A 22867-nucleotide genomic window follows, 5' to 3' on the forward strand; every position below is an offset into this window, starting at 1 on the left:
ACGCATGCACACACAAATATGATTAATAAGCTTAATTATTAGTATGCTGTGCAATGAGTCGTTGCAAATGGCCATTAAAAAATGTAATTGACATTTGAGTAAGCCTATTTATTATTCTAAATAGCAACATATGCTTCAATACATTTAAGAGCTTCTAATGCGTTCGAATTTACGTTAAGTAGAAAAAAGGCAAATAGCAAAGTTAACCCAAAACTGGAATTAAGTATGCGACTAATGGACTTACTAATGTAGGAGTTTGTCAAATAATAGTATTTATTATATTCTCTATTAACCAGCACAACGAAAATATATTATATTATTTGATAGTATTTTTTAGTTAAAAAATAGAGAAAGACAGAACAAGCATTGATCCATCGAGTTCAACTTGTTAATCAATTTGAACTAAGCTTGCTAGCCGTATTAACATTAAGACTTATAGAACTTTCAAATTACTAATTCATTGTAAAGTTTAGGTGAAAAGCTAAAAAGACTATAAAAAAAAGGAATAAACGAAATTCGCTCATGGACAAAATGTAACCAGCAACATCTTGACCTATTGAAGCACCCACTTTCCATCAACTGGCACTTGTAGTATTCAAGCCGCAGAAATAAGCTTAGCAGGCCCTAATAAGCCTAGCACTTCAGCTTGGATTATTTTCACATAAATCAAGAGCCATAATACAGCAACAAAAAACAAATAAACAGAAAAGGTCCCTTCTGCCCAAAAAAAAATGAGCAAAAGTAAACAAAACTACTAAATTGGCTTAGACCCATTGTTGGCCTAAGTGTTCTGGCTTATTACGCGCATTATTTTTTGTTGCCCGTTTCCACTTGTGGCTATTGTTTTGAGTTTTGTTGCGGCAACTGAATCAAGTCAAGCAGACGAATAAAGTTGCGCTTCATTAGTTTTCTGGACAAACAAAACAGCCAACATTAACTTATAAAGCTGAGCATAAGCACGGCATACAGTTGTGGCTAAAAATAAATTTAAAAAAATATATTTTTTTTATTGTTAACTGGCTGCTTAAACATTTAATTGGAAAAAATCACGCGTCAATGTCGTCATATGGCTATAAAAATAAGAACATCGCATACAGCATACGCCGTGTGGACCATAAACATAAACGCTAGGCCATACACAAGAGGGAATTGTTTGCTATAAATAAATGAGATATGCTTGACGTCTGTAGCTGTAGCTAGCAATGCTTAGGCATTTAAATTAAATTTGACAACTTAATAAACAAACTATGTTAAGTAAATACTAATATTTGAAACTTTGTTAATCAAGCTACAAAGTTTTTATTTATTTAGCATTACACTAAGAGATGGCAAACCACAACAAAAAGGTTGAAACTCATAAAACACGCATACGCCTTGTGAGCCCCAGCAAAACTACTCATAATTGAAAGCAAAAAAAAAAGGAAAAGCTGTGGCAAAGCAAATTGCAAGCATACTTGTGCGTTCATTCAATCAATAATTCAGCTGCGACTGAATTTCTATCAATAAGCAACGACTCAAATCTCTTTTTTTGGCCAACAAACTTATATTGACCCAAATGAAATCAACAGAATGTGCCTTAAGTATGCGAATCGCCTGTCTTAGCAAATGCGAAAGTTTTACAATATTTCAAGTTAAAGCACGCATCGTTGCTTCTGCCGCCTAATTGAATTTTCTGGTTAACACTTTAAAGCCAAACAGCAGCAGCTGGACGACTTAATGGCAGCGCATAATGCGATTTTCGGCTAGCCAAATGGGTTCGACATCTTACAGAAAAAAAATGTCTCTTTCACAACTTCAAAGCTAAATGTCTTACCTAAATCAATTTACGAAATATATATAGTTAATTCTTTTTTGTTTTTGTTCGAGCTCAACTTGAGTGAAGCGCTCATTGTCAGTTGTCAGCTAACTTGATTGCGAATACCCGCCCGCACACACACACACACACACATACACCTACAAATTTTTAACAGCCATGCTAATTTGCAGCCATTATGTGCTTAATTATAGCACGCTTTCAAAAGCGTAGCGTGCTTTTAGGCGCTTTGCTTAGACATTGTTCTGCTAATAACATTTATGCACAGCGTAAATTTGGCGCAATTCTATTTACTCACCTCGCTGCCTACTTAATGATTAATTACGCTTACAAAGTAATTAAAATTACTAAACTGTTGCATCAAAGGCTCGCAGGTAAGCAACAATCTGCTGAACCATAAAAATTTCAATTTATTTAATTTCATGAAACGCACACACTGGCTTAAAAACAATTTCAAGTCAATCCATTCGTCTGCTTTATGGTCAACGCAAATTGCATCATGGTCAGTGGCTCTGTGTCTCATGCAGGCAATAAAAAAATTCAGTCAGTTGGCGGCAGTATGGCTTTTAATCAACTTCAACGACAAAATGCAAATAATATCAAACGCAGAATATTCCATATAAATTTATAACGCCAACAATTTCTTACTCTACAGATTGTATGAAAAACTTGATGAATGAACTGGAAATCGCATTTAATAATGAAAATTATATGCTGTAAGATATTATATGATATGTCATTGAACACACGAATATGACTTTTAAATAAATTCTGAACGGCACTGTCCTTTTTTTTAATTTCATCAAGTTCTTTTTGTGCCGCAATGTTTAAATGTAAATTCAATTAAAGATAATTGAAAAGGCTTTAACTTTTATTATTAGAATAGCAATAGCATAAGAACTAATAAGCAACAATGTTGATCAAAATTTTTTTATGCGAGCAAAATTAAATTTTTCTTGAGTAACTTTTAAATAGAAAAAGTTCTGAATTTAATGTCTAGTGTTATTTATGTTTGCTAAATTCTATTCAATTTTCATTATTTGTGTCTAATTTACCATGAATATATTTCCTTGCATTGTCAGCTTATCCCCAAAAATAAACAACAACAAAAAACTTTGTAAACTAATATGTGCTCATGCAATTTGTATAGCATTCCAAGCGGATGTGGCTGTCACAGCTGGTTGAAGCAAAGCTAAAACGTCATGGTATCCCGAAGAAGCGCAGTCATGCTGCCGCAGATAAATGTTGAGCTAGACGCTTGTTAAATTGAAAAACTTGCAGCTGAGCGCAAGTTTGCTTCTGCGTGCGAGTCCAAGATTTACGCGACAAACAAAAAGAACAATACGTGTGTCAGTTGTAAGTTGCAATGCCACCTGAACTCTGATAAAAAACAGATAGCCAAAACTTTAACGAAGTTGGTAATGAGCGTGGCATGCGTGCAATTAACGCGTTTTAGGCGTGGCATTACCCTACTCAAATATGCCCACTTTATATGCTCGTTAGGCCTGACATGCTGTCGTCCAGCGGGTCCGGCAAATATTTGACAAGCATTTTGAAGTGCAAACAAACACGCGTTCAAGTGGATGTTTCGGGTTAAGTGCTAATGAAGTCGCGAAAATACACAAAAACAGAAAATATCATTAGCGCTCCTTTCACAAACAGCATTGGAATCAAGGCTGCAAACCGGATCTACCCCCAAGCAGCTGTGCAAACTATTGGCGCTTAGCCCTTCAACCATTTCCATTTATTATGTGATTGATTTATTTAATACTTTTTAACTCAAACCTGCTTTAGCCTTTGGGCGATTTGCATCCCCGATTATGCCGCAATTTGTATTTACTCCGCATCAAGTGGAAATTTGAACTGCCCCAGCTCGGACACAATCTGTTGCAGCTTTTTGAGACCAATACGATTCACATCATAGGCATCCAGTTGCTGCATTGTGGTAAGCCAGCGCTCCAAATGCGGCCAGCTGTGCGGCTCCAACGCCACGGGAAATATGAGATTCACTGTACTCAGTGTGGTCACAATAGATAAATCGGCAAGCGTCAGCTGTAATACTAAACTCAATTACAAGATGCTGACAATAAGTAAGTGCAAAAATGTTGCGGTTTTCTTTTCTACCTGTTGGCCAGCCATATATGCCTGCTCCGCCAGATACTGCTCCAGCATACCATACGCCTCTGTTAGTTTGCGCTTGTGGTAGCTCACATCGACATTGGCATACTGCTTGCGCACGATTTCCGACTGCAAGTATTAGCATGAGCAGAGCTTTTAATTAACGCCAAGTACAAGTACCATTAAATCACTGTCACGGCGAAAGAGCATGGAGCACTCAAAGAACAGGCGATTAAGCACCTTCATGCGTGCTTGGTAGTCCCGAGGCCACAGTGTGCCATCCGCATCAAATTGCTCCACCAAGTGTATCAATATCACATGACTGTCAGTCAGCACCAGCTCCCCATGCACCAATGTTGGCACGCTGTGCTGCGGATTTAACTAAATGGAAGAGAATAACTTAACTTGGTCTTGGGCTGAATAGATTAGCATAGTTTACCTTTAAGAAGTCTTGCTGAAATTGAGCGCCTTTGAATAAATCAACAAAACGCAACTCCACATCTATGTTAAGCATCTTTATTAGCATAAGACAGCTGCGCACTGGTGGGCTGCGATCATCGTAGTACAAGATCGGCTTTGACATGATGAAACAAAACGCAGGTAGTTGGAAAGCAGGTAAACAAGCGATCAGAGGCAAAACACATCAGCAACTGATCTGCCAAACGTAATGTACATGCATATAAGCATGTAATTTGCTGATAAAAAAAACAAAGACAGCTGCATACATAAGTAGTAGAATATACGTAAATTCAAATATCTGTGTTAGCGCCAAGCTGGTTTTTTTTTCAATCAGGCGCACTTGGTCACACAGTTTGGTCACATATGTTTGATATCGATTAATCGATGCGTTTTGTGCTTCAACAACCCTAAGTGTAATCAACAAACACATTGGTATTATTAAAAACGAAAAATTGCGTATTTTAACTAAAAGTAAACAGATTTTGCGAAGCAAATAACCCAAACATGTACCTAACGCGTCACTTGAGGCTATTACCAAGGAGGAATGTTGGACGTCAGCTGGCAAGCGGTAACAGTACACACTGCAATTACACAACCGCTGCGCCGGCAGAAGAGCACATTGAAATTCCAAGTCGCATAGAGCGTTCGCCAACAGATGTTCTACAAGCGCTGGCCGGCACTGTGGGGCGTGATCCGACCGCACCGCACTACAAGTACCATGATGATCCATTTTTGATCCCAATGTCTAACATGGCCAAGAGAACTTTTGCGCTCTCCAAGGAAGCAGGCCGAAAGGCAGCTAATTGGATAAAGGAAGAGCATCACGAATTATTTATGGTGGGTAGCTGTTTAGCAAAAGAATATTTAATTTAATGTCAAAAATTGCAGCATCAAGAGGCACAGCCGGCTATAGAAAAGTTCGCGCCGCGCATGGTATACACAGAGGAGTCCGAGGTGGATGCAGGCACACTAGAACGTCTGATAGCACAAGGCGATCTGGCAGATGCGGTGCTGGTGTACAATACAATGGAGACTAAGGGTATTGAAGTGAGCGCCGAGCTTAAGCAAAGTTTGCTGGAAATGGTGTGTTTCTACAACAATCAGGAGCCGTTGCCGGAGGATTACATTGAAGAGCGCTGGTTTACGCAAAACAGTCGTCGCCGCGAGCGCAGTGCCAAGACCTGGAAGGATGGCGATCTGGCCGAGAAATTGTACGGAGCCATTGAACCTAAGACGCCAGAAGCATATGCAGCCCTCATACGCGGCATGGCCAAATATTTGCAATGTGAACGTGCCTATGCGCTGCTGCAGGAGGCCAACGAGCGAGGTCTACAACTAGACACTGGTAGCTTTAATGCCATTATACAGATAGTAAGCTTGCTTAAGAATACAGCGGAGCAACGTTGGCAGCTGTGTCAGGAGCTGTTGCAGCAAATGTGCGAGCAGCAACTGCAGCCAAACTTGGGCACCATGAATGCGCTGCTCGAGTGCATCAGCACTTTCGGTAACTTTAAATTGGCACGCACTGCAGCACTCAAGGTACTACCAGAGTTCAAGCAGCTGGGCATTGCGCCTAGTTTGGGCAGCTACTACTTCCTACTTATCATCTTCTGTCGCGAGCGTGCACCAGTATCGCATGTTATAGTGGATATACTCAATGACATAGCCGGCAAGGAATTCAAGATACAACATCCCAAAGATACCTACTTCTTTGCCACGGCCATGGATGTGTGTCGCAATCATCTGCATGACAAGGCGTTGGCCAAAAAGGTGAACGAGCTGCTGCACACGGGCAACAACTACGATTTGGTTGGCGACTCCTTTAAGGAAGCTGTCTACTATCGCAATTATCTCGCCTTGCTCTGCCAAACAGAGTCCATTGATGACTTTATGCGCACTTATGATCAGCTGGTGCCCAACATTTATACACCCGAGCCTGGCATAATGGAGGAAATACTGCGCGCATTGGAAATCAATGGCGCTATTGAGCAAATGCCACGCATTTGGTCCGACATGGTGGTCTTTGATCACGTCCATCAGGAGCGTCTGCTACTGCTAGTGCTACGCATTATGGTCGACAATAAACCAAATCTGCAACTACCAGCGCATGAGCTGCTGTCCGAGCAATGCGCCAAGGTGGCTCTGGACATGTTCAGCAGCATCGAAGAGCCAAGGCGTTACAAAAAGCTCAACTTTACGGGCCAGATGCTAGGCGACATACTGACGCTTTTGGTACGCTGCGAAAGCAGCTTTGAGAAAGCCACAGAGGTGCTAGCCTATATAGATAAGCAGCAGCATCGCATTCCTGGCACGCCTGCGGACAGCGCCTTATTGGAATTTGTGGACGCTGCTGTGATACAAAAAGCGCCCAGTCAGGCATTGGTAGCGCTGCAATATGCCGTGGACAACAACATGGAGACAACAACGCTGGCGCAGCGCATCAACGATGGCTTTACGCTCAACGAAGTGCATTTGGCAAAACTAAAGTCTTTAGTTGGAGATAGTTTTTTAAATAAATAATTTATGTGAGCTTTATAAAAGTTTTGAAATTTGTTTTCTAAATGCAATAAATGTTAAAATTTTCCCTACCTCCCACTCTTATGAAGAAAGTACTGCACTATAGTCTTATACAACATTGATTTTTATTCATCCACTTATGTGTATGTACGCTACTTGATGATTATACATAAGACTGAAATGCATTGGAATGAAATGCTTAATACAAAAATTTTAATGTTACATGAGATTACTTAAGTTTCTGACTAGACTTGAATATTGTGCACGTCATTATTCGGCCTTTGATAGTGGGCTCCAATGTATTCCATCATGTGGCAGATCGCTGCGTATAAATGGTGACAGCCAGGTCAAGTACATGCGCTTGCCCAGCACCATTTCAAAATTGCCCCGCAGTCCAAAATCGTATTTGCGGTTTTGACGCTCACGCACTAAGGCGCCACGCTTAAAGATGGACGAGTGGAATATCAGCAGCAAGGCGGACATACCAAACGCCACGAGATTCAGTTCGTATATAAACAAATAAAAGTTTTCCCAGCTGGCGTGCACGGTTAGCGAAATTGTAGGCAGAAACATGGCCACTAGAGAATATAGACGACAATAATGATCCGCATGTAGGTACCAAAAATAAATGCTGGCATTAATACTGGAGTACAAGGCGCCAATACATAGATAAACCATAAAATAAAAGAAATAACGATAATTATAGTGGCCTATGCAGCAGGCAGTGAAGCGGCAATGATGATCTCGCTTGAGCACGCAAACATCGCAGGTTTCACAGTGCCACGAGCGGGGCGGCACAAGCGCCTGACAATCATCACACTTGCGCCAAAGCCGCCGCTTCTCGGGCTCCAACGGCGGCTTTAATATATGCGCTGCAATTAAAACAGTTGAAGGAGCAGGCATAATGGAATTGTTTGATATACTTGCCCTTGATGGTTGTATCCACAAGCATGCAGGCCAGCATATTAGATGTGATATTGAATATCAAAAAGAGACCAGCAAACCATAATATTGTGTACCAAAATCCGCCCACTGTGTGCAATTCCGGCAAAACCACAGTGACTTGAAATATGTAAGTGGCCGGTACAAAAATAGCAATAAGCAAAAAGCATGCTACATCGCCTTTGGAGCGTGGCCCAAATACGCGGCTCAAAGGACGTAAAATCATCTTGGAGTACTTAAACTAAATTAAATTATTCGAAAATTTTAAAGTAGGTTTTGTGTAAACACAACTAAGTGGCAGAGTTGCCAGCTTTTTGTTCCCAAATAGCGACCATCACGTGAATTCCTACAAGAAAATATCGATAGCAACCAGTCACAGCTAATGTTTCAAACATCAGGTCAAAATTTGTAATTTGTTGCTGTAGCATAAAGGATGCTCTACTATTAAAATAATTAGCTTACTTTCTGCCCTTATATTAACATTTTAATTATTGTTTTATTAAAAAAATATGTATTTCATATATGCTTATAGCTTACTTGAAACAAAAAGTTACTTTTTTCGTTTTTAATATAATTAAAGTAATTAAATATTTCATAAGCATTTTTGCAAACTAATTTCAACTTGTAAGATACGCAGGTGAACAGTCACTGTTTTGAATGCAGGCCCTCAATAGGTAGGCTGAAAGTGCGCAGCACTAACGAAAGTTAAAGAACATGTTGGCAAAGCGGAGAGCGCAAAACAAGTAATCAAAATATTGAAACCGTAAAACATTCCAAATGCTACGCTAGAACCCAATCCATATCAGTCTTGCTCATTGCATTGCACACAACGCACCTACACAGAGCAAGCGAGGGAGTGCGACACGCGGTAATACTATAAAAACAATAACAATAATGTGGAACCAACAGCTGGTGGTCTTCACACTTGTAAGCGCACTATATTACGTGCAAGCTGGCGTTCCACTGCGCAGATATGAGACGCTAATGATGCAGCAATCGCCGCAGGAGAATCCTGAACTGGGTTTATATGATGACAACGACAAGGTCGTGCGACTCACGGCGACCAACTTCAATGCCAGCGTACTCGAACAAAATCGCAGCTCACTTGTGGAGTTTTACAATACATATTGCGGACACTGCAGACGCTTTGCGCCAACCTACAAGGAGCTGGCAGCTGAGTTGCATGGCTGGCAGGATGTGGTCGCAATTAGCGCCATTGATTGCGCTGCTGAGGAGAACAATGGCATCTGTCGCACCTACGAAGTCATGGGCTATCCCACAATGCGTTATATGGGACCCGGATATAAGCCAGCTGCCGGTAATTTTGGCCAAAGTCTGACGTCGCAAAAGATTAACGAGATACGCAGTCAATTGGCAGCATTGATAGCAGCTGAGAATCAAACGGCAAACAATCCACACTGGCCAAACTTTACGCCCGTTGCCGAAGGTGAAACAGTCAGCGCATTATTTGAGGGTCTGCACAGTCAGCGGGAACACATTGCACTCATCTATGAGCCAGAGAACTCCACACTGGCCAGCGAAACAGCTCTGCATCTATTGCATTGGCCTGCGGTGCAAGTGCGTCGCTTTAGCGAGGCAGCCGTTGCCACCAAGTATCAACTTGACATTAACAGCAACCAAGTGGCGCTGGTAAATCGACAGAATCACAGGCAATTACTGGAAGTCAGTGAGCAAAGCAGCGCTGCCTATGCCAAGGCTATTGAGAATGCGCTACTCAGTTTGCATCTTACGCCGCGTCCACGTCTGCTATTAGGCAAGGGGGAGCAGGCAAAGATAAACAATGCTACGAACAAGGACATTGTAGATTATGTGCATCGTAACAAGCACTTGGTGTATCAGGCGGATCTGGAGCAGGCCATACGCACCATTCTCCACAACGAAGTGTCCAAGGTTAACGAAATAAAGGGTGAGCAATTGCTAGCGCTGCAACGTTTCCTTACCGTTCTGCAGCGTTACAATCCGTTGGGCACCAATGGACGTCAGCTCGTCTCGCAGCTTAAGGATTATGTTGTGCAATTTAACCAGGCGCTCAAAGGCGCAGACTTTGAACAGGAGCTCAAGCGGCTGGAAGCCAAGCTAGGCTCGATCTACTCATCCAGGCATTTTGTCGGCTGCATTGGCTCAAGTCCAAGTAAACGCGGCTACAGCTGCTCGCTCTGGACGTTGTTCCATTTTATGTCCGTGCAGGCAGCAGGCAATGAGCACTCGCAGGATCCTCTGGAGGTGCTGCAGGCCATGCATGGTTACATTAAGAATTTCTTTGGCTGCACAGACTGCGCCGAACACTTCCAGGTGAGTCAGCGGCCTACGTGTCATTTCGTAGCCCATTATATTATTAAATTAGCAATGACCCTCAAGAAATCTACAGGGGAGCGGGGTGCGCATAAGAGAAATTTTCAACGCTAGATAGGCAATCATTTATTATTACGATCATTTGTTTATTTGTTAGACTGCTACGTGTCTAATACAAACGAGTTTGTCAATATACTATATAGCTCCTACTTAAGGGCATAAACTACTCAGCTGTATATCAAAGTAAATTATTCATAACTTTATTTTTGCAACTTGTATATATTAAATAATAATCAGTTTTATGAATACCCCTAATGTTACAAGCACAGGGCTGACTTTTGTGCTTTAAATTTGATTGTTAAACAAAAGATGAATTTAATCAACAAAAAGTAGTCAGTTTACTTATAATAAATGTAAATTTATAGGTCGACGAAGAAGAATACTTTCCCTACTAGTCAATTTCCAAAAAACAAGTTTCATTTATCGTAAGCTTACACAAAAACTCACGAATTAAAATAAGTTTATGGAATTTTAGATATTAAAATTAAATTAAATTACAATAAGATCAATCAAATTTGCGCACAGAAAATAAGTTTAAATAATTTTATATCAGTCAGTTTAACGTATATTCAAAATATGATTAATTAAGTAATTGCCAATTTTGTTGCTGATAAAGCAACATATACATCATTATTATTGTTCATTTATTTATTTATTTTTTAAGTCCGACAAACAAGTCAAGCAATGGCTGGGAGGGTCAAAGCCCTAAACATAATGCTGATAAATAAATAAATTAAGAGGTCACTTATACTATTTATTTTATAAACTGCTTAAAGCCGCATTATGCGGAATATTACGCAATGATGATACACAACAGATCGGACTATGTGCAAAAAAATAAAGTGAAGCCTGCATTGAATTCATATTTACGCTGTTAACAGCTGTACAAAGAAAGCTGCTCCAATTGCTTACTAATATTTACTTTATGTTATTTACTACTTGTAGGCAATGGCCGCACGCCGCAAAATCTGGAGCGTGCCTACAAAAGACGAAGCAGTTCTCTGGCTCTGGGCGGCACATAATGAGGTCAACCAGCGTTTGGCCGGCGATGCCACCGAGGATGCGGAATTTCCCAAAAAACAGTTTCCCAGTGCAGAAAGCTGCGCTCAGTGTCATCATGGCACAGCGTCGGCTGCCAATTCGGAGTACAACTGGAATATGGAGGCTGTGCTGAGTTTTCTCAAAAACATACACAATCCGCAGTTTGTGAGTCGCTACGGCTTGCAGCACGAGGAGCTGCTGCAGGATACGCTCGAGAAGATGCGCGCGAAGCGACAGATCTCCAATGTATTCAGCGATGTGGACATGCAAATGGGCATGTTTCTCTATGCCTTCTGCATAATCATGATGGTGTTGGCATTCAAGCTGTTTGCCTTTAAGAGTGGCTATCGCAAGAAGCCCTACGGACACGACCTGCTTGGCAAGGTTTAGCCTAAGGACAAGCTGCAGCGTTATAAACGAATTAGTTAAATTTTAATTGCTGACCATCTTTTTGCATGTTTTTGTACGTATGTATTTAACTCAAGTAATATGTTTAAGGGCAAAGTGTGTGTATATATTATTAACTTCCAGTTGTATATTTTTAAACATAATAATAACGAAAATTGCTTTTATAAAATTACATTCATATATTTATGTAAATACCTATTGTACTATTGGCTGCTGTTTATATACAAGCTTACACATTGTACGATAAATATTGACGATATTGACAGCTTAATTGTTTAACATTTGTTATACTACAACGAACATAGATAACATCTTGGCTACTCGTTGGCCTACAAGCAACTTGAACAAAGCAAAGATAACAATTTACAGTAGACATACGATATAACAGCTCTTAATAGTGTAAGCCTACAGTAAATAATGCTTAACAGAACACCGAATGCATTCCAATTACAACACCAAACATATCAAATACAACTTAAGCACTGTAAATAATTAATAAATTTTTTTATTCACTTAAGGAACCTCTTAAAATCGGGATGCCACCAGGGCAACACTTTAAATGTCTCTATGCGTGCATATTTTACAGTCAGACTCAAGTTGTTATAGCTTTGATTAAGCTCGCTGAAATCCAGCTCCAAGTTCTTGGCGCGCATATCCGTGCACAGCAACTCACGTGTGGCCTTCAGGCGAAAATGGGACTGTTGCTGGCCATACGCCAGCTGTAGAGGCAGTGGGGTAAACTGACGACTAATGATAAGCAACAGGATGACGCCTTCATACGGACTAGCGCTCTGCTGGGGAGTTAATTTTAGTGCTGCGTCTGTGTGATCCGCTAGTGTCTCCCAACTATTTACAACTTGCTCGTCCTGCTCTTCATCCACTAATAAGCCAGGCTTATTATTCCGAAATGTATAGCTCGTAAGCCACACATACTGCATATGCCGCTGGGAGCAGGCAACAAAGGTGCGCTGCAGTAGCCAGTCCATGCTGTAGCCCAGCTCAAGTCTTGTCTTTAGCGGTTTATAGCAATAATAGAGTGCCGCCACAGCAAGCGCTCGCCAGGCCTTCGTATCACAGTTGTCCGATAGCTTTAATTGCAAATGTGCAGGTAGCTCCGAGTTGCAGCTTTGTTTGTCTGCTTGCAAGCAGTGCCGTCTGTAGAGATTACGCCAGAACGCACGCGTATTTACCAGTTTTGAGGTGCCTTTACATATGAGCGCAAATGTCTGCACATCCTCTGGATCTATGTGCATGGATATCAAATACCAAACATCATGTCCAATATCTGGGCTATTTAGTGTGCTATCTATCTCCACCCCGCTTGCAACTGGAGGCCTAGCACAGATAGGAGGCTTATGCTTCAACTCCAAGTAAACATCCGATTGACGCGCGTAGATGGCTATAATTTGGAAATGACAACCTTAAGAACATCATTTTATTTACAATTCTTTATTATTTACCGCATTTTCCCCTACTGCGATATAGTTTTTGTTGAATGTATTTCTCGTTTTCATCATCCGAACTCATTACTTAAAATTTCATGTAAACAAAAGTCCGTATGGCCAGCGTTGTCTCCCAACCCACTGTCATCCAGTACCAAGCTGTCTAACAACACTAAGCCTTCTGATAAACAATATGCATTTATATTTTATTTATTTAAACTAATATTGTTAAGTTTTAGGCATTTATTATGCAATATATAACTAATTAATTGCTTAATTACTAAAATGACATCCGACAGTGTACTTCAAGCTGCTTTTCTATGCAAGACTTCTTCGGAAATGATATACATACGTATTCCAGTTTGAATCTATCCATATCGGTAAAACTGCTTTACATTATTCAACAACTGTGTCATGGTATTGTAGCTATCCGTATCAAAATCAATATCCTCTCCGCCAAATTCCACAACCTGAAAATCCAAGGGGTTAGCTAAAGCTCCATTACAGGCTACAGTTTTTTCTTACCTCCTTGGCGCGTATGCCTTCGTTCGGGCTGGCTATGCCAATGACCTCCACCCAGGCGCCGGGAACCGCACATATTTCATTAGGCAAGCTAATCTTCAGTTTTTGATTGTCGGTGCTGTTTCCAAGCAGTGTTGTGCCCGCTACGCTCTCGACGCGTACCATAATGCTGACAGATTGTCCGGCAAACTGTTTTATCATGCCCCCATTGACCAAAGTGCGTGGCTCAAAAGGTGTATTCATTTTTAGAACTTGTAATTGTAATTTTAGCAAACAATTAAATATATTGCGGCTTCTGTTTGACGTCTGAAAAAAGCGCGAAAGATAGCTGATTTTATATCGATAACTCCGACATCGATATGCAACAGCTGTTTTTAGACTCGCATGCTTTTTATTTATAAACAATTTTAATTTATTTCGAAACATGCCTGTGGATTGCAAGGCAAAATGTGGCAACAAGGCTACCTTAAAGGTAAGTTGTTTTTAAACGAGGAATAAATAAATTAATATTGACACATATACAGCGCCCCAAAACAGGCGATGCCCTGTGCAAGGAATGCTTCTTTGCTGCCTTCGAGGCGGAAATTCATCACACCATTAGTAGCAGCAAGTTGTTCCGACGAGGCGAGAAGGTGGCTGTGGCAGCCAGTGGTGGCAAGGACTCTACTGTGCTGGCACATGTGTAAGTTATGTCAATGTGCAACAGGCTGTTAAACTTAATCTTTAATCCTATAGCTTAAAGCTACTCAATGAACGTCACGACTACGGACTGGATTTGGTACTCTTGTCTATAGATGAGGGCATTACAGGATACCGAGATGACAGTCTGGAAACAGTAAAGCAAAATCGCGATGACTATAAAATGCCGCTTAAAATTCTTTCATACGAGGAGCTCTATGGCTGGACTATGGATAGGATTGTGGCGCAGATAGGTCGCTCCAACAACTGCACGTTTTGTGGAGTTTTTCGTCGTCAAGCATTAGACAGAGGTGCCAAGCTCTTGGCCGTTGACAGCATTGCCACCGGTCACAATGCGGATGACATTGCTGAAACAGTGCTGATGAATATTTTGCGCGGCGATACGGCAAGATTAAGGCGATGCACAGATATAAGAACGGGTGGTAGCGAGGATTCTATACCACGCGTAAAGCCGCTGAAGTACAGCTATGAGAAAGAGATTGTCATGTATGCGCACTACAAGAAGCTGGTCTACTTCTCCACTGAGTGCGTCTTTGCACCGAATGCTTATCGTGGGCACGCCCGCGCTTTTCTCAAAGATCTGGAGAAAGTGCGACCTTCGGTGATCATGGACATTATATACTCTGGCGAACAGCTAAGGTTTAAAGACACTGTTAAAAAACCTGTGCGTGGCATTTGCGAACGCTGTGGTTTTGTGTCCTCACAACAGCCTTGCAAGGCATGTGTGCTTCTGGAAGGACTCAACCGAGGACTACCCAAGCTGGGCATAGGCAAGAAATCTAAAGGCGATCGCATGATTGCCCAACAGAACAAAGAACTAGCGCTGCGAGAGCGTGCAAATATAGTAAAAAACGATTTTTGATATTTATGTGCATTTTATTTTATTCTTTTAAACGCAAACACCATTGAGCTCCAAGGACCACATGTATAGCTGCAAAAATAGAAAAATATGCTATTAATATATTTGCTTGTTAACTATTAAGTTAAGCGCTTAAAGCACTGAACTCAGCGCCAATTTATTAACCATGGTACATAACCGGCTAAGCAAGACTCGCCAACTCCAAAAGTATATTGAAGCGGTTTGTCAGCGCTTCGCTTTTATATGGTGTCTGTGAATGGTTTAAGTGATCATCATTGTAGTAGCATCACATAGAATTGTATATATATTACTTTGAGTTTACTAACCTTATTTTGCATTGCATTTAAGACTCGCTTTGCAGTCAAGCTTCAGCATTTGGCGCTCAATCGCTTTAAACTCTGCAAAAATAAACAAGTAAAAAAAAGCGGTTAATAAGGCTTGCATATAATTTAAAATTTTTGTACATTGTATTAATTTCAGCTTATAATTACAAATAATTGGAATCACAGTGATTCATATGAGGTGTCAGAAATGTAAAGTGTCATCAGAGAAACAATAATGCAAAAATAAAATATTGAAAGACTTAATTTACCTTTGATGCTGCAATAGTCCATGTGCCACAATTTGATATGCCATTTGGTTAGAATATCTAAACAAAAAAAATAATAATTTCATTAGTTAACAGTACATTTAAAATCATAGCATATAAAAATGTAGTTGGTTTTGTTGGCTTCACGAAAAAATATGCACCGCAAATTATTGGTTAAACAAATTTGGGTTATGCTTGTGCGAAACACTTTATTCTGCGAACAAGTAAAAAGCACTAGCTAAAGTTGATATTTCTTTACACCAGCGACTCGTGTTCGCACACAAATAAATACTGAATAAATAATTAAAAACTTACGTAATTCTTAATCAGCCAAATAACGATATCGAAAGTGGCTTCCACAGTTCAAATGTTCACCTTAAATTAAAAATACAAGTCATTAGCTAAAATTTTATATTGAAAAATAAATAAAATGTGCAGCTCCAGGAAGCATTACTACGCCACGTGACTATAAGCCGGCTTAGCTATACGATTCCCTAAACAAATTTGATTTTGCAGCATTGAGTTCTGTGTTTAGGCTTTGACCACCTTAAGCACAGTTATATTCGCTGCAATCTCAATCAACACATTTTTCAAAACATCCAAGTTGAAAAATTCTTAAATCAAACTCGAAACTAACCTCAAAATTGTTCTGCTGTTGGCAGCCAGCTCATGTTAGGGCATGGTGGAAACATCTTTCCATTTTTTCTTTTCAAATATTCAAATTTTTCTCAGCCGATTCTTCGGCTTCATCATTTTGTGTTACCTCTTTTTCAACTGCAATTGAGAAAACAAAGTATATTCGTTAATTTATCACTCAATCAACATTTCGAGAAAAAAGCACGTGTTGCTACATGCGTAATTTTTATCAGCTTAGAAAACCAATCAACACATCTTTTCAGACTGGGGCGGTAATATTAAAACATCATCTAAGCAGTTTTTGTTTATTTACTGTAATCAGAGACACTTCAACTTACCATTTTACATGATTCGCAAGAATATTCAACAGCAACACGTCTTGTCATCATTAAAGTCACGTTTTAAAAGAGAAGGTAGTGGAAAATTGAACGAGAACAAAAGTTGATGCTACAATGTGACCAGAGTCATATTCATGGAATATCCAGCATTGTGTGACCAAAGTTGATTGTTACATGCGCTAGATTCTAAGTAAAAAAGCTAAAAATCACTCGATATATGATGAACGAATAATCGATATGAGTTAAATGTTTAGCCGCCCTGCGTCAAAATTCTAACTGTTCTTCTACAGTGACATTAAGCTGCATTGCAAAAGACGAATTAAAATTCGATTTAACTAGGCAAGATGACTTCATTTAACGCTGTGTCTGCTATAATGACGCTTGGTGAGTTGCCTTTACAGTCTTTTATGAAAATTTTACATAATTGTACCTGTAGACGATTATTATGATAAATGTGTTGAACCGAAAATAAGTATACCCAAGCGGTATCCTGGCGTTACCTCATCTGGCTTTAAGCGACAAGCAGCGCGCCTTCGATCTTACAAAGAAATAGACGCGATGAATGACGATGAACAGGAGTATGAAGACGATGAGGATAACGAGAATTCGCAGAAATATGATGAAGCACCATTTATTGACAGTCCCATATATGAATCGAACGAGAGTCAAATAGATTTTGAGATCAATGATTTTAATCGACTCTATGATGAGGTCGATGATAATGGGTCGCATGGCCATGAGCAAATGCCAGCCAACTCGGCTCAGTGGCGCATACAGCCAAATAATGTGAACAGACCAGCAGGCTCTGCACCGCTGGTGCCAAACAATTATCGTGGTCGCGGACGACGTCGCAATCGTTATAATCAAAACAATAACAACTTGCGAGGATCTGTGCATAGCCGCTTAGGTTATAACATGAACATGCGTAATCAACAGCAAGGCATGCTTAACGCCTACAATAATTTTAGCAACCAAGGAGGGAGAGCACCGCAGCAGGTTGTGACAAATATTAATGCGCATTTTGATCAAGGTCAAGGCGCACAAATGGAGTATAATTCGCTAACTTCCTTGATTAACTCGGCTAATCAAATACATGCAAATACAAATAACTATTCGTTTAACGGTTGTGCACAGCTGCCGTTAAAGCTGCCAGATCAGCAAATACAGGTGCCCATGATCTCGAGATTTGAGCAAAAAGATGATTCTGGTAATAATAATGTGCGGCTCGTAGATCTGTTAAATTTGGGCAATAGTAGCAGCTTCAGCTCTTTGGACCAAAACGAGATAAGAAAAAATATGATTCTGTTGATGCAAAGATTGAATCAGGTATGCACATTCATATTTTAATATTGCTTATGTTAATAAAATAATTTGTTTTTATTTTGTAGGACAACACTGAGAATAATACCGACTCTGAGAGACAAAACTTTTTCTAAGACAATTATAATATGAAGTTTTTTCATACAACAGTTTATTTTAGGTTTAAGAAGAAGCACTGACCGCCTACCCAGCTGTGCTGGCTGTGAATGGCAACTGCTGATAAAGTATGAGTATTTGTATTCCTATATTTTTAAAACAATTTTCTTTTTGGCTGATAAGACGAGCGCGCTGGGAGAGAGCTAAAGAGAACAACGAGAGTTATATGACGATGAGAAATGAATGTAAAAGCAAGCGCGGACAACATTATAATCAATCAGTTAATCTTCTAAAGACGCGGAACGTGGACATAAAATGCTCAGCGCAAACGCATAGCTAACATCATTATATATATAAACATATTCATACATAGTTGTGTGATAATTGCAATCTACAGCGAATTTAATTAGTCAATACATAACTGCATAGACGCTCGCGAATAGTGTAAACAAAGAACATATAGCAATAATCGATGAGAATTTGAATATCTGCAAACATTTTTAAGTTTTTTTTATCATTAAACGGCAAAAAACATACATATTTATGTTAAAACCAAGTTGAAAAATAAAGCAATTAAATTTACACGATATTAACGATTGACAGTATGTTAAAGTCCAAGCAGCTGCTAAAGCAATTTGCCAAAGGTAAGCACAAAGATACAGCGCCAAAAAGAAATGAAATAAACACCGTTTGTAGGCTTTCATTGTTGTTTACTTTGTTTTTGGCTTCGTTCTAACTGCGCTGCCAGCCGCCAGTCAGCTCGTTCCGTTTGGGCTTATCAGCTGTACAATTTTAATTTTAAAATCGTAAAAGAATCTAGTTTGATTTGCGCTAATCTTGACTTGACTTTTAATTAGAAAATGTTGTCAAAACATATAGTAAATGCTACGTATCTATATTATTAAGTTCGCACGTGCAGTTGGGATAACAAGTGTGCATGATTGCCCGCCTGAAGCGCATTATATCTAAATGCCAAAGTATATGCACTTTTAAATGGGCTTAAGCTTTAATTGTTTACCTGTTTGTTTTGCACAGAGTACGCCAACTTTGCGCCGGCAAATTTCAAGCTAAAGCGTGCGCTAGTCGTGACCAAACTATCGCGCTATGAACTGGAGCAGCTGCGTCATCCGGAGCTGTCACGCGAGCAGCTGGAGCAAAAGCTGCGCGATCGTGGCACCGATGTTGAAATGGTGCTATACTTGCACAATCTGCACAAGGATTTCGAGCGGCGTGTCGTGCAGAGCTTTCAAAATGTTGGCTGCGAGGTGAAACTCTCCAGCAGGTGCGTAGCGCGCTTACCAAAAAATACTCGTCATTCTCCACATCGATACCGTTAAATGAAACCAAAAATAATGCTAACATTTTGTTGTTTTTCGTTTTGTTGTTTGTGTGTGGCTTGTTGTTGCTCTGTCTCTTCACAACACTGATAACCAAAAATCGCAAAAAAAAACAAAAAAAAAATCGTGCATCCAACATAATGTGTCCCTGTTGCTGTTTGACTATATTTAACGAGCAGACTTGAATTTAGAAGCACGCTTAGCAAGGATGTAATGAGCTGGGCGGATGTAATAGTGCCTGTGGGTGGCGATGGCACCTTTCTGCTGTCCGCCAATCGCGCAAGTCCGCTGTTTGCACTAAGTCAGCAGAAAACGCCGATTGTGGGCTTCAACTCGGATCCCAAACATTCGGAGGGACGCCTTATGCTGCCCAAGCATTACACCGAGGATCCAGCTGATGCAGTGGCACGCATTAAAAGCGTAAGTAGCTGATGCAGCCGTAAGCGACGCTCGCTAACTTTTTATTACAGGGCAACTTCAAGTGGGTGCATCGCTCACGCATACGCACCACGTTGCTGGGCAATAATGGCAACATACCCGAGTCGACTGATCTATTCCGACACACAGCTGTCAAAATGGAGCAGGTGAAGACTGCTCCCGAGCTGCTCGACAACTACATGGCCAACAAGTACAAGGCCAAAATGAAACGTGTTTTACCCTATCTAGCACTAAATGAGGTAAGCTTCCAGTGCAACTGCAGCAAAGTAAAGTACCAAACTGAACTATCTGTCTTTTGTAGGTCTTCATTGGCGAGCATATTTCGGCGCGCGTTTCACATTTGCAACTAGTGCTGAACCATGAGGATGTGGTTAATAAAACCAAGTGCTCTGGCTTATGTGTTAGCACCGGCACTGGTTCCACCTCTTGGCATACGAGCATCAATCGCATCACCAGCGCTGATGTGGATGCATTACTTGGCTCATTGCCCAATAGCGATACGCCCGATCTGCGTGAGATGCGCAAGAATGTGGAGCACATAGCTCAGCGCTATAATCAGGCGCTGCTCTTTGCGCCTGACGATCCGCGGCTCTGCTACTCCATTCGTGAGCAAATCTGCGTGGGCGTCTGGCCCTCGCCAAAGACCTTTAAAGCGCGCGACTTTGTGCAGCGCGTATTTGTCAAATCGCATTGCATTGATGCTAGTAAGTAGCTTAATCTATAACAATAAATGTGTAATTAACATAAATCTATGCTTCGCAGATTTGGTTATTGATGGCAGCATTTCGTATCCGTTTAATGATGGCGCCAAGGTGCTGCTTGAGAACTATCCTGAGGATGCGCTGCTCACCATTGCGCTAGACTGAAATCATTTTTAACTGCAACCAAGCAAGGTGCCTTGCCACAATTGTTATGTCTAGAGAAACGTCTGAACTTTGAAATTACATCACGTATACATATTTAATAACTGCTTAGTAGTGTAAGCCCAAAAGTTATTTGTTATTAAAATATATACAAATATTAACTATATACAAATTTATTTTTTTGATTTGACTTTAGCTTTAAACTTTTGTTTCGTAACTTGCAGGTTACTGGATTTCTTAAGGGCATTTTTAGTTTCTTCTGTCTTGGGCTTGCGCTTGAATTTCTTTTCAAAGCGCGCATTGTCCACGGTCTTGAAGCGCTCATCCTGCAGCAGTGCTTGCCCCTCGCCACTAGCTGCTGCCTCTTCCTGCTGTTGCTTGCGCTTGCGTCGTATTTCACGCAGTTTATCCTTTTGCTTCTTGCGATACAGTGCCTCCATTTTATCTGGATCCTTGCCCTCCATGATCCAAGTTTTGCGTCTGTAATTTTGCGCACGTTCGTCAAAATCATTGTTATCCAGTTGCATCTCGGACTCGCGACGTGAGACATTTACTTGCATAAAAATGCGCTCAACCATGCGCTCTAACAATAAAAATAATATATTCAATAAAGGCTATACTGTTAGGTGCTATTGCCAGACATACGGTCAATGGGATGCTCAGTTAACTTTGTGTTTATCTCCGCCTCTATAGCGGCCAGCAGTTCCAGATCGCGTGGAAAACGAAAGATGGATATGGCCTTTCCGGCGCGACCGGCACGAGCAGTGCGTCCCACTCGATGTATGTACTCCTTAGGCGTGCGTGGGAGCATATGATTCATCACCAGCTGCACACTGGGTATGTCCAGCCCACGCGCTGCCACATCGGTGGCTATCAATGTGCGTATGTGATTAGATTTGAAGCGACTTAGCGCCGCCACTCGTTCTCTTTGTCGCATAAAGCCATGCAGGCAAACATTTTCAATTTCCATGCTGGCTAATGTCATCGAGAGCAGCTGACAGTATCTAAAATTATGTTAATTGTTGATTTAATATGTATATAAATTTGAAAGAAAGGTTCACCCACTTTTTGGTATTGGTAAAGATCATCACACTAGCATTTTCATTGTCCTCGCGATACTTGCGCAGCGCCTCAATAAGCACCATATCACGATCATAATCAGCACACAGCAAATAGCATTGATCCAGTGTATCTACGGTAGCCACTTCCGAATCCTGTGACCACTCTAGACACTGTAAGAAGAATTTATTATATTTAACTTAAATATATTTCATGCTCACTCACATCTTGTGCAATGGGAAATATGCTGGATTCCTTAATAAAATCCTTCATTGTAGCAGAGAAAAACAAGTTCTGACGTGTTTTCGGCAGGCATCGCTCGATTATCTTCAGACTCTCATCGAAATCGCCATTCAGCATTCGATCTGCCTCATCCACAACCAAATACTTTAAATTATCAAAGGAAAATGTGTCACAGCCCGTCAGATGATCCGCCAAGCGACCCGGCATAGCCACCACTATATGTGGTCGTTGCATCAGTTTCTGGCTTTCAAGCATTTGATCCGTGCCACCAGACACTACACAAACGCGCACGCCCATTGCCTGTCCGGCCACCAGGAACTGTTCAGAGATTTGATAGGCTAACTCATGTGTAGGTGTCAGCACCAGGGCAAAGTGACTAACGGGTTCCTCGCTTAGCTTTTCCAATATAGGTAACGCAAAGGCAAATGTTTTGCCGGATCCCGTTTTGGCAGCTCCAATGCAATCTCTGCCTGCCAAAATAGCTGGCACGCAGTTTTCTTGAATAGGTGTTGCGCCTTTTAAACCTGAGAGCAAGTCAAGCATTAGAGATGGTGCCGACATTGACATGCCAACAGCTTACCTAATTTAGTCAGCTGCTTGGCCAACCAAGGCCGCAGTCCGAGTTTTAGAAAAGGATTGGACTCCTTCCGCTGCATGTTTATAAACACAACGTGCGCGCGCTAGAGTTGCCAATTGCAAACAAAACTTATGGTGGTGGCGTGTCAATAAACGATAGTCGACCGTTATTGCAATCG

The 22867-nt window shown here is 40.8% G+C and overlaps 10 protein-coding genes, 1 long non-coding RNA gene and 1 other non-coding gene across 15 annotated transcripts; 5 read left to right on the forward strand and 7 right to left on the reverse strand.

The window, feature by feature from the left end:
- Positions 1 to 3543: 3543 nt before the first annotated feature.
- On the reverse strand, positions 3544 to 4589 carry LOC108595358 (glutathione S-transferase E14). The gene is made up of 4 exons (XM_017980582.1): positions 4371 to 4589; positions 4112 to 4312; positions 3938 to 4060; positions 3544 to 3865 (listed from the first exon to the last, which is right to left on the reverse strand). Exons 1-4 carry the CDS (start codon positions 4512 to 4514, stop codon positions 3650 to 3652), a joined length of 684 nt encoding a protein of 227 aa, XP_017836071.1. The 5' UTR covers positions 4515 to 4589; the 3' UTR covers positions 3544 to 3649.
- A 208-nt stretch (positions 4590 to 4797) lies between these two features.
- Positions 4798 to 6961, forward strand: LOC108595189 (protein PTCD3 homolog, mitochondrial). The gene is made up of 2 exons (XM_017980371.2): positions 4798 to 5227; positions 5279 to 6961. The coding sequence occupies exons 1-2, from the start codon at positions 4895 to 4897 to the stop codon at positions 6908 to 6910; spliced, it is 1965 nt and encodes a 654-aa protein (XP_017835860.1). The 5' UTR covers positions 4798 to 4894; the 3' UTR covers positions 6911 to 6961.
- Positions 6962 to 7019: 58 nt separating this feature from the next.
- Positions 7020 to 8149, reverse strand: LOC108595640 (probable palmitoyltransferase ZDHHC24). The gene is made up of 2 exons (XM_017980911.1): positions 7835 to 8149; positions 7020 to 7779 (listed from the first exon to the last, which is right to left on the reverse strand). The coding sequence occupies exons 1-2, from the start codon at positions 8073 to 8075 to the stop codon at positions 7178 to 7180; spliced, it is 843 nt and encodes a 280-aa protein (XP_017836400.1). The 5' UTR covers positions 8076 to 8149; the 3' UTR covers positions 7020 to 7177.
- Positions 8150 to 8601: 452 nt separating this feature from the next.
- On the forward strand, positions 8602 to 11809 carry LOC108597532 (sulfhydryl oxidase 1). The gene is made up of 2 exons (XM_017984132.1): positions 8602 to 10162; positions 11168 to 11809. Exons 1-2 carry the CDS (start codon positions 8744 to 8746, stop codon positions 11651 to 11653), a joined length of 1905 nt encoding a protein of 634 aa, XP_017839621.1. The 5' UTR covers positions 8602 to 8743; the 3' UTR covers positions 11654 to 11809.
- A 140-nt stretch (positions 11810 to 11949) lies between these two features.
- LOC108597533 (transmembrane protein 183) lies at positions 11950 to 13234 on the reverse strand. The gene is made up of 2 exons (XM_017984133.1): positions 13132 to 13234; positions 11950 to 13070 (listed from the first exon to the last, which is right to left on the reverse strand). Exons 1-2 carry the CDS (start codon positions 13196 to 13198, stop codon positions 12181 to 12183), a joined length of 957 nt encoding a protein of 318 aa, XP_017839622.1. The 5' UTR covers positions 13199 to 13234; the 3' UTR covers positions 11950 to 12180.
- A 123-nt stretch (positions 13235 to 13357) lies between these two features.
- LOC108595867 (replication protein A 14 kDa subunit) lies at positions 13358 to 13955 on the reverse strand. Its single transcript, XM_017981158.1, has 2 exons — positions 13639 to 13955; positions 13358 to 13583 (listed from the first exon to the last, which is right to left on the reverse strand). The coding sequence occupies exons 1-2, from the start codon at positions 13876 to 13878 to the stop codon at positions 13482 to 13484; spliced, it is 342 nt and encodes a 113-aa protein (XP_017836647.1). The 5' UTR covers positions 13879 to 13955; the 3' UTR covers positions 13358 to 13481.
- A 56-nt stretch (positions 13956 to 14011) lies between these two features.
- On the forward strand, positions 14012 to 15196 carry LOC108597338 (cytoplasmic tRNA 2-thiolation protein 1). Its single transcript, XM_017983845.1, has 3 exons — positions 14012 to 14107; positions 14160 to 14317; positions 14371 to 15196. The coding sequence occupies exons 1-3, from the start codon at positions 14060 to 14062 to the stop codon at positions 15194 to 15196; spliced, it is 1032 nt and encodes a 343-aa protein (XP_017839334.1). The 5' UTR covers positions 14012 to 14059.
- LOC108597340 lies at positions 15190 to 19713 on the reverse strand. Its single transcript, XR_001915081.1, has 7 exons — positions 19472 to 19713; positions 16757 to 16942; positions 16420 to 16556; positions 16098 to 16157; positions 15786 to 15842; positions 15520 to 15591; positions 15190 to 15265 (listed from the first exon to the last, which is right to left on the reverse strand). It is a non-coding gene; the product is annotated as an uncharacterized LOC108597340 (long non-coding RNA).
- LOC117134733 lies at positions 15666 to 15747 on the reverse strand. The gene has a single exon (XR_004458810.1). It is a non-coding gene; the product is annotated as a small nucleolar RNA Me28S-Gm3255 (small nucleolar RNA).
- LOC108597339 (putative mediator of RNA polymerase II transcription subunit 26) lies at positions 17058 to 18227 on the forward strand. The gene is made up of 3 exons (XM_017983846.1): positions 17058 to 17140; positions 17193 to 18082; positions 18145 to 18227. The coding sequence occupies exons 1-3, from the start codon at positions 17101 to 17103 to the stop codon at positions 18190 to 18192; spliced, it is 978 nt and encodes a 325-aa protein (XP_017839335.1). The 5' UTR covers positions 17058 to 17100; the 3' UTR covers positions 18193 to 18227.
- On the forward strand, positions 18683 to 20951 carry LOC108597337 (NAD kinase 2, mitochondrial). Of its 4 annotated transcripts, none has more exons than XM_017983841.1 (6): positions 18683 to 18816; positions 19208 to 19454; positions 19689 to 19929; positions 19980 to 20186; positions 20249 to 20651; positions 20710 to 20951. In XM_017983841.1, exons 1-6 carry the CDS (start codon positions 18777 to 18779, stop codon positions 20811 to 20813), a joined length of 1242 nt encoding a protein of 413 aa, XP_017839330.1. In that variant the 5' UTR covers positions 18683 to 18776; the 3' UTR covers positions 20814 to 20951. The 4 variants fall into 4 exon arrangements, with proteins under 4 accessions (XP_017839330.1, XP_017839332.1, XP_017839333.1 ...); XM_017983843.1 differs by having other exon boundaries at positions 19701 to 19929; XM_017983844.1 differs by having other exon boundaries at positions 19704 to 19929.
- On the reverse strand, positions 20894 to 22859 carry LOC108594716 (probable ATP-dependent RNA helicase Dbp45A). Its single transcript, XM_017979855.1, has 6 exons — positions 22693 to 22859; positions 22095 to 22636; positions 21876 to 22042; positions 21456 to 21814; positions 21002 to 21393; positions 20894 to 20914 (listed from the first exon to the last, which is right to left on the reverse strand). Exons 1-6 carry the CDS (start codon positions 22766 to 22768, stop codon positions 20894 to 20896), a joined length of 1557 nt encoding a protein of 518 aa, XP_017835344.1. The 5' UTR covers positions 22769 to 22859.
- Between the last annotated feature and the right edge of the window lie 8 nt (positions 22860 to 22867).

The sequence above is a fragment of the Drosophila busckii genome, chromosome 2R (assembly GCF_011750605.1).
Source record: "Drosophila busckii strain San Diego stock center, stock number 13000-0081.31 chromosome 2R, ASM1175060v1, whole genome shotgun sequence".
Lineage (NCBI taxonomy): Eukaryota > Metazoa > Arthropoda > Insecta > Diptera > Drosophilidae > Drosophila > Drosophila busckii.